This window comes from Mastigoproctus giganteus, chromosome 1 (assembly GCF_048544385.1).
Source record: "Mastigoproctus giganteus isolate SK-2022 chromosome 1, ASM4854438v1, whole genome shotgun sequence".
Taxonomy (NCBI): Eukaryota; Metazoa; Arthropoda; class Arachnida; order Uropygi; family Thelyphonidae; genus Mastigoproctus; species Mastigoproctus giganteus.
The window spans coordinates 80445590-80463692 of record NC_143575.1 but is presented as its reverse complement, the minus strand read 5'-3'; the positions used below and the strand labels follow the sequence as shown (position 1 = coordinate 80463692).

Sequence of the window (18103 nt, the reverse complement as noted above, 5' to 3'; positions counted from 1 at the left end):
ATCCAGGTGATATAGATGAACAGTGCACTATTGAGTCAGTTTGGTGTGACATAAGCACTGCGAAAGCAAAAATAAGAGTAGGAGTGTGTTATAGGCCTAATGACTCGAATGAGTACAATGAACAATTATACAGAGAAATAGAGTGGCCCAGTAAATCAGAATGTCTTATAATGGGGAATTCTAACTTCCCAGATATTGACTGGAACTTATGGGTTGGTCACTCACACACTAGTCAGAATTTTGTGGATTTATTGGATGATTGTTTTCTGCAGCAGCATGTTCGAGAGGCAACCAGAGAGAGTAATACTCTTGATCTGGTTATCAGCAGTGATCATTCGTGTATTAGGAATTTGCACATAAAGGAACCACTAGGTGGCAGCGATCACAGTGTACTGATGTGGGATTTACTTAAAGATATAATTACCATCAGGGGTAAAGGAAAGGGTTTTTGCTTCCGCAAAGGTGAGTACAGTGGTCTCAGAAAGTTTTTAAATTCTGTACAGTGGGATAAACTGATGATGTTACCAACAGTAAATTCTAAGTGGGAAGCATTCAAGGAATTAATCGTGGATGCTACTAAAAGTTTCATACCTATTAAGAAATATTGTTCAAGGTTTAGGCCTAAATGGTTATCTAATGAACTAATGAGACTCGTAACGTAAGAAAAATGCATGGGATGCATATAAATTATCAAGCGACTCAGAAGCCTATGGCAGATATAAGTAGTGTCTGTAATCAGGTCACAAAGGAGGTTAGGCAGGCGAAGGCAGATTACGAGAAATCCTTGGCAAAAGATGCTAAGAAAAACAGCAAAGATTTCTTTACTTATATAAACTCTAAAAGGAAGGGGATGAATCTGATTGGTTCACTTGACATCGATGGTTCGACTGTTGATGATCCTGCTCAAATAGCAAACAAACTGAATGAGTATTTTGCATCTGCGTTCACACATGAGGAATTATTAAGGTTTGAAAATGGCAGAAGGTTATCAAATTGTAGCAGGATACTTAATGATTTTGTAATAACTGAGAGCAAAGTGGAGGAGAAATTGTTGAAGTTAATGGTGGATGGGATCTATCCAGTTATATTAAAGGAGGTGGCAAAGCAACTAAGCAAACCCTTAGCCATAATTATGAGAGCATCCTTGGACTCAGGGGAGGTTCCCACGGACTGAAGATGTGCAAATGTATCCCCAATTCACAAAGGGGGATCGAAGGGCGACACGAGTAATTACAGACCAGTTAGTTTAACTTCTGTTCCGGGTAAAATAATGAAGTCACTGGTTAAAGATGCATTGCAGGATCATCTAGAGAAGACTGCAGCAATAATTCAGACACAGCATGGGTTTGTTAAGGGAAAGTCTTGTCTGACAAATTTGATTGGATATTATGATGTGGTTACAAAGGAATTGGATGCAAAAAATAATTTTGATATCATATATTTGGATTTCAGGAAAGCTTTTGACACTGTTGCGCATGAAAGACTATTGTTCAAATTGGAGCAGAATGGTATGAAGGGTAAATTGCTACAATGGATAAAAGGATGGTTAAGTAGGAGAAGACAGAGGGTGGTAATCAATGGGTGCTGCTCTTCATGGACTAATGTTATTAGTGGAGTCCCACAAGGTTCAGTGTTGGATCCACTGTTGTTTTGTATATTTATCAATGATATTGATAAAGGTATATCAGGCTTAATGTCAAAGTTTCAGATGATACAAAGGTTGGCACGGTTGTTAATGACAGTAATGGCAGTGTGCTACTGCAACAGGATCTAGATTATTTGGGCAGATGGGCTAAGAAGTGGCAACTGAAGTTTAACCTTGACAAATGCAAAGTACTGCATATGGGTAGAAGTAACCCAAGAGAAACGTACAAACTGTGTGGTACTTCACTTAAGGTGGTAGAAAATGAAAAAGACCTGGGAGTAATTGTGCAGGCAGATATGAAGTTTTCTGAGCAATGCAGACAGGCTGCCAGGGCAGGTCATGGGGTTTTGTCAATGATATATAGGAATTTTGCTAGCAGGGAAAACGAGGTGATTATCCCTCTGTATAAGGCAATGGTCAGGCCACGCCTTGAGTACTGCGGGCAGGTCTGGAGGCCTCATTTTAGGAAGGATGTAGATTTACTTGAGCGTGTGTAGAGAGAAGGGCAACAAAATTGGTGAGGGGGAATTTTTTTTTTTTTTTTTTATGAAACCCCAAACACGAAAGGTATGAAAACCTATAGTACTTAGTACCTTGCATGGGTTGATGGAGAAGTATGGGGGGAGGGGGATGCCGGAAACTTTGCTCTAGAGACTAAACATGGGTTTCACCACTTCAAGCCTCCAATAAGCAAAGTTGTTGTATTTCACCGGTTGATGAAAGTCATCTACCACTTCACAAATAGATGGTTTGGCAGTCCACCATGTAAAGCTTTTGCCATCATGGCTCAAAAACATGTCTTCATGGGGTGTTCAGCTTAAAGGCATACTGTAGAAACAACAGTTTTTGTCAAAACACCAAGGATGGTTCATTTTTGACATATAGACTTTGGACAAGTGATGATATGAATGCACCAGCACAAATACAGATGGCCTGATGGTGAATAGGGTAAAGCCATTGAAGTACACTATTTCTGGCAGATGCATATACCTAAGACCCATAATCTAATTTTGACTGTACAGGCACATGATACAGACAGAGAGAGCATGGAGAAATGTCAACTTTTTATCAAATATGAGTCCCAAGAATTTTGTCTCTGCTACCACTGGAATGGTGTTTGTCCAAATCTTAATTCATGTTCAGGGTGATGGTTATTCTTCCAATAAAAATGGATGAAAATGGTCTTCTCTGGTGAAACCATTGGCCATGGCCCAGGAGTTAAGAAAGTTAATGGCTTGTTGCAGTTGTCTCTCAATAATCCTGTGTTGACTGAGACAATATGTTGAAGTCTTTAACATAGAGTGCAATATTTATGGCTTCAGCAATGGAGTTTACTTTAATAGCAAAAAGTGCAACACTTAAGATAGATCCTTGTGGTACTCCCTCTCTTGGCAAAAGGACTGAGGGGGGGGGGTGGATTCCACTCAAAAATGGATAAAAAGTTTGTAATAAAAATGGAAAGGGTGACCTCTTAGCCCAAGGTTATAAAACTCCTTAAAATTCCAAATCTTCAAGTTGTGTCATATGCTTTTTCCACATCAAAGGGAGGACACCAGGTGCTCTCTTTTTAAGAACACATCTCGAATAGATGTTTCATTCTAATGAAGTGACCCAGAGTGGACCCATTACTTCAGAAGCCACACTGAAAGGGGAGAGAAGGTCATTTGATTCAAAGTACCATAAAAGATGAGCACTGACCATTCTCTCCAGTATTTTGAACAAACAGCTAGTCAGAGCAATAGGATAGTAATTTTTTGGAAATTTAGGATCCTTTCCTCGCTTAGCATAAGCAATAATAATAATTGCCTTGTGCCAGCTGTCTGGAAAAAAAAAGGAAAATTCAGTTGTATAGAAAGAGCAGGTGGTCCATGGATTTTGGTGATAGATGTTTAATCATTTCATCTGGTTAAAGATGGATGTCATCTGGTTCAACGGCACTTGCCTTGGTAAGCGTGAGAGCTACTTTCAGCTCATGTATGGTAAATGGCCCATTATGTGGGTAAACAGCTTTTTATGAAAAAAGGCCCTTAATTTTACATTAAAGGCTATTTACTCACAATGTTTCCCCAACACAAAGGCCAATGTTTTCCCAAGAGCATTGCATATTGCAGTTGAGTTTGCAATAGTGCATCCATTATTCCAGGACTAATGAAGGGCATGCTGTGTATTTTCCCTTTATTTTCCAGATTTTATCCCAGACCATTTTAGAACTGGTTGCTTTAGGTAACAGAAGTAAAATAGATCCAAGATTACTTTTGGCTCTGACATTGGACATAATGTGCTGTAACATGTGAATGTTAAAAGGCTATGAGATTAGCCATGGTGGGATACTGTTGGAGTATTCGCCAGATTTGGTTTTGTGCCTTTTTTGCTGATGTGCATTCTGAATCAACCATGTATTAGGAAATGGTGGATTTTTTAGAATTGAAATTGCAGCTGCACGAACAATACTTTCTGTGATGTATGTGACTGCATCATTGATTGGCTCTTGACCGACTATAGTGGTGTCAGACTTTGCCAGATGTTGAAATGTATTCCAGTCAGCATGATCAATCTTCCACTGTGGTAACCTAAAAGGTAGACATGGTCTTCCTTTTAGGTTCATGGGGAAGTGATTACTTCCATACGAGTCTTCCTCCACCTCCCAGGTAAGTGAAGAGGAGCAAATAGAAAGGTCAATGCAGAAAACGTATGGGTAGGCATGTGAAAGAATGTGTTTTTTCCCACTTTTGGAATGGAGAAGTCATTGTCAGTGAGCACAGGGTGTTGTATCCATTAAAATCCACAAGTAAGAAAGGGGAAGGTCATCTAGATCTTTCTGTGGAATTTCAGTCCCATGTAGCAAATAGAGCAGACAGTTAACAAGAACCCCACTGTAAGGCAAATTGCAACAGCCTCTATGCTGGTTGTAAGTTGCAAAGGCTGAAATGGGGTCTAGTTGTCCATGAGGATAGTGACTCCTCCATGAGAAGGGCCACCCACAATTCTGTCCTTAAGAATAATAGTAATATTACACATAGTAGAGTCATCATTTGACTTTAGATGAGTCTCTTGTAAGCAAAAGCTGGTTCATGCATTTGCAGGAGTGCCTTGATGTCTTTTGCATTTCACCAGAATCAACAATAATTCCACTGTAGGAATTTAGCAATTACTTGGGGTTGGTGGATCAATCAGTTGGCTTCTGAAGTGCTGAGGGCTTACTATTTTTTCAGTCTTGGATTTATATTTTTTGGAGAAGTATGGATACTATCCTGTGTCCATTTCTTCCTCCTCAAAGAGTTCCAAGACTGTTTCATTAAATATCTTCTTGGTTTCAACTTCCATGTTTTCTTGTACTATCATTGGTGGCTGATTTTTCTGTGTGTTTACTTTACCACTTGACTTTTGTAATGCTGGAGCACGAGGAGGTATCAATATGGGAGTGACATCTGACTGATTATTCTGTGCAGATTTTTCTGTGCTCAGTAAATATTGGGCAATACGTACAGTCATGCTTTTGGTGGTACAGTCATTTCAGCTTGAATCCCAATAGAACGTTTCTTGACCACCTTTCCAGCATATGTTTCCTTCTTGCTATTTACTGGTTTAATTGCTTTTCTGACCTGGTTTGAAATGTTGAGCTCTCATTTAAGTCATATTTCATTTTCTTCCTTCAACCTCTCGCATACTTCGGAGTATGCAGGGTGTTCTCCTTCGCAATTAATACAGATAGGTTTGGCAGCCGTACACAATGTAATTATAGATAAATGAAGTGATTAAGGATGACATTAGTTTTATTTGATTTAATTTAATTTTAATCTATTTTTTGTTAATGCTATACAAGCTTGTTTCCTTACATTGCTTTTCAATATCATACCTTCCAACTTTCATAAATCAAAAAGTGGTAAACTTTTTAAAGATCCTGCTTTAGCTGAAATCCAGCACTGTCCAAAACAGCATTCTCAAACTTTTATTCCAAATTGATGACTAATTAATTTGGAATAAAAGTGCCACAAGGGGGAAACTGCATATATCACAGTTTACCCACTGTTTCCACATTCTTTTTTTTTTTTTTTTTGCTTTCTGGTTCGGTCAGTTACATTTAAATTTGAAAGTGTCTGCAACTCTGCCCAGACACGACAGGAGGGAGTACATGATGAGAGCCTTTTCAATGAAATTCGGCCCTGAATGTTTGTTATTTGGTTTTTAGGAGCATTAGCAACTAAGGCCATATTTCTCCGGGATATGCGGTGGTCATTCCCTGACCTTTCCGCATCCTCCGTATTTGGTGGTGACGGGCTCGAACCCCAGTCTAATCAAGAAGCATGTGCTACGCACTGCTGCTCCTTCCCACCTGGTTATGGAGGCACAATTCGGCCCTGGAGGGAATGTGCAAGGCTCAAGGGGTAGAATTTTTTTTCAGCGTGGTCTGTGCTTATTAATAGGAGAGACTGCTTCTACAGAGATGGGATACACTTAAATAGAAATTGTTGTTGTTGTTATTTGGTTTTTAGGAGCATTAGCAACTAAGGCCATATTGCTCCGGGGATATGCGGTGGTCATTCCCTGACCTTTCCGCATCCTCCGTATTTGGTGGCTCACGGGCTCAAACCCGGTCTAATCAAGAAGCATGTGCTACGCACCGCTGCTCCTGCCCACCTGGCTACGGAGGCGCCCTTAAATAGAAAGGATGCAACAATATTTGCTGATGCTATCGAGGCAGTGTTAGGTGCTGATAGCTTGGGGGGATTCACAGACTAAAAGGTCAAAAGTAGCTGCAGGCAGAGGTTAAGGTGAATACTTCTATTAGAATAAGCAGCGGCCTGCAGCGAGGGATGCTGGGGGTTTCAGGGACTGATGGCAGTCATCGTCAAACAGGTGGGTATATGGGATGTGTTACAGTAACAAAGAATAAGAATAGGTGCATGTATACTTGCATGTATACCAATGCTAGAAGTATAGAAATAAATTTGATGAATTTGAAGTGTTCGTCAAGACATCAAAGGCGGATATCATTGGGATATCAGAGACGTGGTGTCACACAGATATCAGAAATGCAGAATTGGAATTTGGGGAGTGCAATGTGTACAGAAAGGATAGACAAGATAGGAAGGGAGGAGGTGTTATACTGTTAATTAAAAAAACAAAATCAAAAAAGAAGTGCATTCAGTTGATATAGATGAACAGTTAACTGTTGAGTCAGTTTGGTGTGACATAAGCACTGCAAAAGCAAAAATAAGAGCAGGAGTGTGTTATAGGCCTAACGACTGGAATGAGTACAATGAACAATTGTACAGAGAAATAGAGAGGGCTAGTAAATCAGAATGTCTTATAATGGGGGATTTTAACTTCCCGGATATTGACTGGAACTTGTGGATTGGTCACTTGCACACTAGTAAGACTTTTGTGGATTTATTGGATGATTGTTTTCTGCAGCAGCATGTTCGAGAGGCAACCAGAGAGGGCAATATTATTGATCTGGTTATCGGCAGTGATCATTCGTGTATTAAGAATTTGCACATAAAGGAACCACTAGGTGGCAGCGATCACAGTGTACTGATGTGGGATTTACTTAAAGATATAATTACCATTAGGTGTAAAGGAAAGGGTTTTTGCTTCCGTAAAGGTGAGTACAGTGGTCTCAGAGAGATTTTAAATTCTGTACAGTGGGATCAACTGATGATGTTACCAACAGCAAATTCTAAGTGGGAAGCATTCAAGGAATTAATCGTGGAAGCTACTAAATGTTTCATACCTATTAAGAAATATTGTTCAAGGTTTAGGCCTAAATGGTTATCAAATGAACTAATGAGACTCTTGGCAGAGAAGAAAAATGCATGGGATGCATATAAATTATCAGAAGCCTATGGCAGATATAAGCTAGTCTGTAATCAAGTCACAAAGGAGGTTAGGCAGGCGAAGGGAGATTACGAGAAATCTTTGGCAAAGGATGCTAAGAAAAACAGCAAGGATTTCTTTACTTATATAAACTCTAAAAGGAAGGGGATGAATCTGATTGGTCCACTTGATATCGATGGTTCAACTGTTGATGATCCTACTCAGATAGCAAACAAACTGAATGAGTATTTTGCATCTACATTCACACATGAGGAGTTATTAAAGTTTAAAAATGCCAGAAGGTTATCAAATTGTAGCAAGGTGCTTAATGATTTTGTAATAACTGAGAGCAAAGTGGAGGAGAAATTGTTGAAGTTAAACATAAGAAAGGCACCTGGGGTGGATAGGATCTACCCAGTTATATTAAAGGAGGCGGCAAAGCAACTAAGCAAACCTTTAGCTATAATTATGAGAGCATCCTTGGACTCAGGGGAGGTCCCCATGGACTGGATATGTGCAAATGTATCCCCAATTCACAAAGGGGGATCTAAGGGTGACACGAGTAATTACAGACCAGATTAACTTCTGTTCCGGGTAAAATAATGGAGTCACTGGTTAAAGATGCATTGCAGGATCATCTAGACAAGACTGCCGCAATAATTCAGACACAGCATGAGTTTGTTAAGGGAAAGTCTTGTCTGACAAATTTGATTGGTTATTATGTGGTTACAAAGGATTGATTTTGATTTGGTAGTTGTTGGTGCATCGGCTTCTATGGCCATATTGCACCTCCCAAGGTTTTTGCAGTACTTTGATCCAAGCCCGAGGCGGGAATCGAACCCGCGACCTTGGGTTGCCGGGCAGGTACTTTACCCACTCGGCTAGCCCGGTCGGCGGTTACAAAGGAACTCAATGCAGAAAATAATTTTGATATCATATACTTGGATTTCAGGAAAGCTTTTGACACTGTTGCGCATGGAAGACTACTGTACAAATTGGAGCAGAATGGTATTAAGGGTAAATTGCTACAATGGATAAAAGGATGGTTGAGTGGGAGAAGACAGAGGATGGTAATTAATGGGTGCTGCTCTTCGTGGACTAATATTATTACTTGAGTCCCACAGGGTTCGGTGTTGGGTCCACTGTTGTTTTCTATATTTATCAATGACATTGATGAAGGTATATCAGGCTTAGTGTCGAAGTTTGCAGATGATATAATGGTTGGCAGGGTGTTAGTGACAGTAATGGTAGTGTGCTACTGCAACAGGATCTAGAAAATTTGGGCAGATGGGCGGGGAAGTGGCAACTGAAGTTTAACCTTGACGAATGCAAAGTACTGCATATGGGTAGAAGTAACCAGAGAGAAAAGTACCAACTGTGTGGTACTACACTTAAGGTTGTAGAAAATGAAAAAGTCCTGGGAGTCATTGTGCAGTCAGATATGAAGTTTTCTGAGCAATGCAGACAGGCTGCCAGGGCAGGTCATGTGGTTTTGTTAATGATATATAGAAATTTTTCTAGCAGGGAAAAGGAGGTGACTGTCCCTCTGTATAAGGCAATGGTCAGGCCACGCCTTGAGTACTGCGTACAGGTCTGGAGGTCTCATTTTAGGAAGGATGTAGATTTGCTTGAGCATGTACAGAGAAGGGCAACAAGATTGGTGAGGGGAATGAAGGGATCCTCTTACCAAGAGAGGTTTAAATTCTGCAAACTGCAATGGCTGGAGACTAGGCACCTGCGCAGTGATCTGATTGATGGGTATAACGCCTTGAATGGATTGAGCATGCTGAATTCTGATGGGATCCTCCCACTTGTTCAGATTACGAATCTAAGGGGGCATAAATTCAAATTAAGAAAAGACAGATGTAGAATAGATGTGCGGAAATTTACCTTTAGCCAGCGGGTGGTTAATTTTTGGAACAAACTTCCATCTGACGTTGTGGAAGTTGATAGGTTAAATAAATTTAAGGAGGAACTGGACAGGCATTTGGAGGGAGTGGTTGTGTGAATTTGTATTTATTTATTTATTATTTTTTTTTTTTTTGGCTGATGCTGCATAAGCTCATACACTTGCTTTCTTGCATCACATGCCACTACTACTACTTCATAGTAATGGCTACCATGCCACCTTACCAGAATCAACTATTAAATTAAATACAGCACTCAACAAAATCTCAGTAACCTAACTTACTTTTAACACCTAATAACTGCATTACACAGTACAGCACAGCATCGAACAAACCAACTGATAACCAATTAACACTACTTACAAAAACTGAACATTTAAATTAAATATTAAAAATTAAAAATCTTTATTAAAAAAAATCCAGTATGTGAATCTACACATAATTTATGATATAACAAGCCCAGAAAACAAAAAATTACAAAAGAAAGTTTATTTTTTGTTTTCTTCTTGATACTTAATGTTACAAATGTGTTTTATGCACTTAATATGGTGAATGATATTGCTTTGCCCACAATGTGGGAAAATGTGACATTTTGAATGAACTGCAAAATGTAAACCTACTTCCTTTCTGACTTCAAAACACTGTGGAACATAAGTGTGTATGTATGTATGTATGTATGTATGTATGTCCATAAATTCTCAAAATTAATTCTCGCTTTGCACTTTTTCACATGAAATTTTCACTGTTGTAAGCAAAGCCTGCACTTCTTTCACAACAAAACTACTTATAAAAAAAAAGTATTCTAATAACAATGAATGGATATGACATTAAGTGATGGAGAATACCTCATATGAAAAGTGAACTTTCTGCACTTATTAAAATGAAGGATATTTTATCTCCAGATAAATTTCTGAAAAGTCATATAGATCAACATACCGCTACAAAACAAAAGTGAACATAGAGCCACCTGTCAGCTTCTAAGCATAGATTGTTAAATTCGAAATTATAATAATTGCCTGTTTGAAAAATGAAACAAATGACCTAAAATCAGGAAAAAACTAAACTTATTGGAAAACCAGTGTTACATCCAATTATTGGGAAACTTCAGACTAAATCAGAAGAGTTGACGGGTAAGCAATAATAATATTACAGTAAAATCTTGTTAATACAAGCACTCGTTAATATGAAGCACATGCCATTCATCTGCAAAAGGATAGACTTACAAAATTCGGTTAATATGTATTACAAAGTTTGTTTTCACAATTGAGAAATAAATATTGTTTATTTTGTATGTTTAATACAAATTGTTGCACAGCTGTCTGATTATTGCCCCTATTATTGCCTCTGGCCACCCGGTTCCCTGATTCCCTAAGGATGGCACTGACTTGTTAGAAATTACTTTTGTGTAAACAAAACCAGTTTATGGTAACTATAACATAACTGCCCTCTCAAAACCATCATTGTGAAAAATGAGATGTTAAATTAACAAAAGAACAAAAACAGTTTTTCTAAGTTGTTTACATAGATTCTCCTGCTTTCCATTGGATTAAGGTCAGTTGCAATTGCTACACCAGTTCAAAGAGTCTTTTGCTGCAGTATACAGTAATCTATTTTTTGTGCCGTTTTATCTGAGCTGTTGTCTTTTCGGAACTTGTCTTTAAATTAATTTAAAGTTTGTTTATATTAAATCTCATCTAGTAGCATTATGATTACAAAATGTAAACTGATGGAATTAAGCCTGGAAATTATACAAACGGCTGATAGGATTGAACTTAGAAAAACAGACATTGCAAAGGAAAAAACATCCCTTCCTACTTCTACAATACTGAAAAACAGAAAAAAAAGAAAACTTGAAGAAGTGCATCACACTGGAGCATAGATAAAAAACAGGAAACAAATTGCTGGTTCAAAACATGAGGAGCTTGAAACAAAATGTTTCGAGAGGTACCAACAAATGCATGCATCTAATTTGCCAATATCAGGTCTGATTTTGCAAGAAAAGACAAATTATCTAGCTCAGCAAAATGGAATTAGCAACTTAAAATGCAGCAGTGGCTGGCTCCACAGATTTAAAAACGGGAATAACTTGGTTTCGCAAAATGTTTGTGGCAAGTCTGGATTAGTCGACAAAGAAAAGGCTAGAGACTGGTTGTGTTCTGTACGGTCCATTCTTGAAAAATATGAGACAAAGGATATTTTTATCTTGACAAGACAAGTTTATGCCTACTTGTTACTGGTAAGTTTTCCAAGCCAAGATGTTTTAAGGAAGTTAACCAACTTCGCTGTGATTATGTGGCCAATAGAAATGCTTGGCTTATGGTCAAAATTTTTCAGTCTTGATTATCAAAAGTGGACAGAAGAATGGCTTCGGGAAAAAAGGAACAGTTTGATGATTATAGATCATTGTACAGCACATTCTGCCGAGACACTTGAGTTGACAAATATACAGCTGTTGTTTTTAACCTCCCATTATTTATAACAAGAGAGCATATAGAGCCTGCCTGATAAGGTACTTGATCCTCAACACAGGAGGGAGGGAACAATTTTACAGCTAAACTGGAATATCTTGGATGCTTTCAGTAATCTTATTATTGCTTGGGACAGTATTGCACCAAGTGTAAAAATCAATTACTTCAGAAAAAGTGGCTTTGGAGAGAATATCACCGAAAAACACGGTCCAGCAGACAAATGTGATAGCAACATTAAGGAATGGAGGAATTTGAAGGAGCATAAGGATTTTGATTAGCAAATTTGAAGAGTTTGTGAAGGTGCTACCACAGCAAAAAAAGCTGCTAAGCACCAAGCAAAACAATGATGTTTTTGTTACTAGTGACAGCAAAAGTACACACGCAGAGAGAGAGAGAGAGAGAGAGAGAGAGAGAGAGAGAGAGAGAGAGAATCTAAAAAACTTGCCCAAAATGTATCAAGCATAATAGAGAATGTGTTGGCCTGCAGTAACATTGATAAAGAAACAACTATTGCATTTCATGTCTGTTCTGTAGTTAAAAATGCATATAAGACAAAAACTGTGCAAAGAACATTGAATTCTTTCTTTAAATTAGATTAATTTATCAAAAAGTTAATGGATCTTATGTCTCCTTTTATATTAAGATTCTTTTCACTGTGGTACTAAAATATTGTATATATCAAAATATATACTGTACAATATTTTCATTTCTGTTAATTGATTTTCTCTTAGTTTATCTTAAAAATAAAACAAAATCTTTAAAAAGAGTGTTATTCCTATTACTCTACAGTATTGTTAGACAAGGTTATTTTATTTTATTAATTTAAATTTATTAATGTTTTTATTTATTCTTGATATTATTATTATTATTATTATTATTATTATTATTAGATATATAGTATGTACCAAAAAGAAAAAGAAAAAAAAAAAAAAAAAAAAAAGGGTAAAATTTTGACACTTTTTGGGGACCTTGTTACTACAAACCTTGTTATTACAAAACGTGAAAATTTAGGTCCCTTGAACTTTGTATTAATGAGATTCAACTGTACTACTAGTTTTGCAAAATTTTAACAATTATTTTCTTAAATGTGGAGATTAGTGTAGTTTTCATCCACTTCCTGGATAATTTTTATACTGATTTTTCAGATTATTCAGTTTGTTTATGGAATATCATAGGTATCTCTCCTGGGCATAATATTATCACAGCTCTCACATTCCTAGCATACTTTCTAGATGCAATTGATGCAAGTGGAATATGATGTATGATTCATCATTTCATGTTTTTTGGTTTCATCTTGGAAGATTAAGGACTCAACAGCAGCCGATCCATAATTATCCGTGCTATCCAAAAGGGAGGTCTTAGAACTCTTTTTTTTTTGGAGAGCAGGCTTCCAAGTGACTTAAACTCTGCTGCAATGAGTGTACTAGCTATCAGTGTGCCTGTTGGGCCTCTTTCATTCATAGCTAGCAATGATCTGTTTCTTTTCAAGATCAGCTTGCCATTTCTTAACCATTGTAATCTATTTGGTGCATTTTGTGGAGACTTTTTACTGAGTGATATAAAAAAAAGTCATGGCATAAGTGGGCATTACCTTAGATTTATCTATATCAATGGGCATGTACTTTTAGCAAAATTATAAACGGTTTTGATAAACAGTTGAAAAGCATTTCACATTTATATCAAAGCATTAATGTGAAAACTAAACTTGAAAAAAATATATATATTTTTATGTACCTTTAGCAGATTTTTAGATATCTTCTCATTTTCCAAATGTCCTTTAGTCTCTTCTAATAAAGCACCTAATTCTTCAATACGCAAAATAGCACCCAGATTTTCTCTAGGTGGGGATGGCACTGAAATGGAAAGTTCCTTTAGGTGCATATTTTTTGAATTACTTAGTGTGTGAAAAATGTCATGTAGAGGCAGTGAAATACTTATACAAGTATATCATTGCATCTAACAAAAAAAAAAAGAAAAAAAAAAAAAAAACTATTTTAGATTAGAAGATAAATTGTGGATTTTCTTTAAAATCTTTATTTTTATTAAAAATAAAGATTTTAAATTTCTTAAATTTAATGACCAAATCAACGAAGTTAGAGAACAAATGCTTGTACAATCATTTTTAAATTAATGATTTATCCTATTTTACATTTGGATCAATTTAGCAAAAAAAATGTAGATGTGACTGTTAAATTCTAGAAATAGGTGATAATGAGAAATATTAATCTTATAATCTATTATCTACTGTTCTTGAATTATATTTGTTCACAACATTGGCTTTGAGTTTTGCATATACAAAAATAAATCATGTATAATTTGAAAAGTTTCAGCTTTTCTGACAAATGTTATCACATTTGTCAGAAAACAACTTGTCTAGCAACTACATTTATGATGAATTTAATTCAACCAGAATTTAATGAATTGCTTTTTAAATATGAAATAATGAATGCATTTGCACAAATGACTAAACAACATTGTAAATCAGGATATTATAAACACCAAGATCACAGCTGAACCAGCAGTATAATGAATAAAAGTTTTGTGTATGTTTTTAATACTCTTGGTATACATAAATCCAAAGAGAGGAATTTCTTTCCCTACCTCTAACTGTACTTTGATTCTTTTAGCAGAAAAATTGAATGAAGTGATATACATAAGAGAATAAAAAGCCTGTTATCATCAGGAAGGAAATTTACTGATTAAATAAACTAACCATTGAACTGGAACCTTATATTTGATCTTTATAACCAATCTCCATAACATACTGCAAGCCACCTGGATAACATGGATTCTCAGATATCTCTGTATACAGTCTACTTTTCAGAAATGTTTATTACCAAGAACCTCCATCAAGGAATGTCTAAACCAAAAATATTGTTTATCAAGAGGTAATGTCTAGCAATAATGTATTTCAGCAAAAGATGTTGCTAATAATACACTAACCTAAAATTAAAGCATTGTACACAGAAGTATTCATTCTGATTTTTAAATAACCGTTTTCTTTTAATAATTAACAATAGTTACTCATATCTTTGATTTGGTATTAAAACATTTTTGAAAATTTGACTTCATCGAAAGATTTCTAGAACGTGCTGGTAAGTGTTAGGAGTTAGTATGAAAGCTATAAATTACTTGTTTTTTTTTGTTTTTTTTTAAATCCATATACAAGGCAGCAACACTGGTTTAGGTCAACTTATATTTTAACAACTAGAAAACCCAATCTGATATACAGACAAATGAACTACTGCCAGCTATAAGCATGTTCTTGAATAGCAATGTATGTGCGTGGGGGAGGGGGTAAGAACTGATCACAAAATTATAATTTCAGCAATTAAATACTGAATATCATAAATATTTAAATAATTAACATGCAAGTCATCTTTCAACTTGTGAGTTTCACTAACATGCAACTTGAGTAAATTTGGCAGATTTCCTTTCCATTTGTTAAAACTTATAAAAGAGATATTTGGATAGATTCAGAAGAAAAAAGAAAAATAAAATAAAAATAACCTGCTGTGACTGACACCAAGAACAACATGCAGCTGTGGCCAAGTGGTGAAGGCAATTGACTTGAAATCCATTGAGTTATAAATGTGCAGGTTCATATCCTGCCAACTGTGAAGCAATTTTTAAGTACAAAGTAGCCGAGTCGTCAATGCAGTAATGCATTTGAGAAAACCATGATTCGAGACAGCATGACTGCTAAATACAGTTAAGAACTGTATTCATTGTCAAAATAATTAATGGTAAACATCTCTGACCACAGTATAAACAAGAAATAAAATATATTCAAACTTTGTGCTGGTTTTTCATTTCAAACTTAACACATTAAAAATTTTTAAAAGAATTAATTTTATGTACAACTTAGTATAGACTAAATAATGACCATGAAAACTGTCCACACAAAACAGCAGTAACAGAGAGTGCAGGAATTTTATACATAGTGGAAAATTTATTTCTCCTTCAGAATGGTCCTTGAGGAGTCACAGACATTCTCTCATATATGCCAAACAAGCTATGTTTGCTACCTGGGAGTCTAAAACGCTGATGGAACTGATATTCAGGTGACAACTCAAGTCAAGTGAAACAATTTCGGCAAAGTCCTGATAGTTTGTGAGAGCCAGATCCTCTGCTTGCACCTTCATGATGGTGGGACTGTTAATAATCCTGGGTATAATTCTCATGTGCAAGCAGACTGTGAGTGATCACCCAGGTGTGAACCAACATAAGCAGGGGTCAAGGTGTGGCACCCACACCACAGAGGAATGCCACCCCTCTGTGTTACCAGACAATACTAGGTGGTAGATGACTCTCATCAACCAGCACAATACCACCACTTTGCTTATTGGAGGCTTAAAGTGGTCGAACCCATGTTTAGTCTCCAGAGCTAAGTTCCGGTCAGCTCCCTCCCATCTCTTCCATCATGCAGTATGATTGATATCTTTTGAGGTAATGATGAATATCATGGCGAGATCCAAACTTCCTTACATTTTGAGGGTACAGCTCTAAAACGGCGTTCACAGGCTGGCCACTAGTTAGTACACTGGACCGAACCTATTGGTAACTCTCTAGGAGGCTTCCAGATCAACTAGTGTATAATCTTGCTGCCTCTACTCTGCCAGATAATGACTGGAGGGAGACTAAGTAGTGTGTATGTGGGAAGACATTGTCAAGGCCACATTATGTCAAGGATCTAGGTATATTCTTACCATGTGTATGCCATAACCAAAAATTTCATTACTTCATACAGCATGTCCCCCCTCCCCCACTTTTTCTTGCTATTGAATACACCATGAATTGTCAAATTAATAGAGCAAACTTATCTGCAAAAAGATCTAAACCTCCCAAACACTTACTAGTTCATTTCACAAATATACGTACGTGGTCTGAGTTCTAATCTCAATGATGCCCATTTCCACTTACAGTCTGCCAAACCCCATGTACTTTTTCTGATAAAATCTCAGTTATCGGTTGATTCAACCACTGCTCATCTTAGTTGCCCAAATTATTTGCTGTATGATTCTTTTTGCCTCAAAGGTGGTACTTGTGAATATGTCTGTTCCAATATTCCCTGTCAGAGACTCGATAATTTGGAATCTCCTCTTTTCGATTTTCTCTGGCTTAAAATCTCTCTACCTCATTCAGTCAAATTCATCTGTTGTCTCTACTGTTCTCCCAACTCCACTAATCACTTGGAGCTCTGACTTCCTCTCTTTGCAACTTGACTTTCTCCAGTCCAACTTTCCTAACAGTGAGGTTATTTTCCCTGGTGATTTTAACATTCACAACTCCGGCTGGCTTCTGTTTTCTAGTCACACAGACCCAGCTAGTCGAGATGCTCAGGCTTTTACAATTGCTAATGACCTCGCACAGATTGTTCATTTACCTACCAGAATACTGGACAATCCTAAACATACAGCCAATACACTTGATCTTTTTCTCACAAACAACCCTTCTATGTATACGGTTGAAGTAAGTGGCCCTTTATGTACCTCAGATCACAACTTGGTGATTGTCTCTTCTCCAATGGAGCCTTTATCTCATGGCTATGCCCAACCTCGTTTGGCATTACAAGAATGCAAAATGGGATGACCTATGAGATTTCTTTTCTTCTTTTCCCTGGTCAAATTACTGTTTCGAAACTTCTGATGTCAACATTTTCTCAGATCGTGTCAGTGATATTATTCTTGTAGGAATGGAATCCTTTATTCCATATTCAACCTTAAAATATCGTCCTTTATCTAAACCTTTGTTTTCCATTAAATGTGCTAAGGCTGCTCAAGAGAAGAACGCTGCATTGCAATAATTGTAATTGGCTTGTTTCCAATCCTTCAGTTTCATTTTCTGCCTACACGAGAACTCGCAACAGTTGTAAAACAGTTATTAATCAGTCCAAACTAGATTTTGAACAGGTTAAGAGTAGAAAACTTGGTTCTTGCCCTAATGGTAGCCAAGCATTCTGGTTTCTTGCCAAAGCTATTGGCAGCAACTTTTGCCCATCTCCGCTCCCACCACTGTCAAAACAAGATGGTTCTATTGTCACTTCAGCCAAGTGTAAAGCTGACCTGCTGGCATCCCATTTTTCTTCCAACTCATGTATTAATGATCTTGGTAAAACACCTCCCACCATTCCCAGCATGCCCCATTCATTGCCTCTTGTGGTCTTCCGTCAAAAGGATTTTGATGAATCTTGATGCTAAGAAAGCTCCAGGTCCTGATGGTATTTCACTTGTTCTCCAAACCTGTGCTCCTGAACTTACTCCTGT

At 37.0% G+C, this 18103-nt stretch overlaps 1 protein-coding gene across 1 annotated transcript in view; it reads right to left on the bottom strand.

Annotated features, from left to right (window-relative positions):
- The window catches only part of LOC150090924 (uncharacterized), a 186191-nt gene that overhangs the window by 124008 nt on the left and 44080 nt on the right, over positions 1-18103 (bottom strand). Inside the window, exon 5 of the mRNA XM_090377745.1 lies at positions 13572-13690. Coding sequence (XP_090233871.1) covers positions 13572-13690 — 119 coding nt within the window. The remainder of the gene's footprint in view (positions 1-13571; positions 13691-18103) is intronic.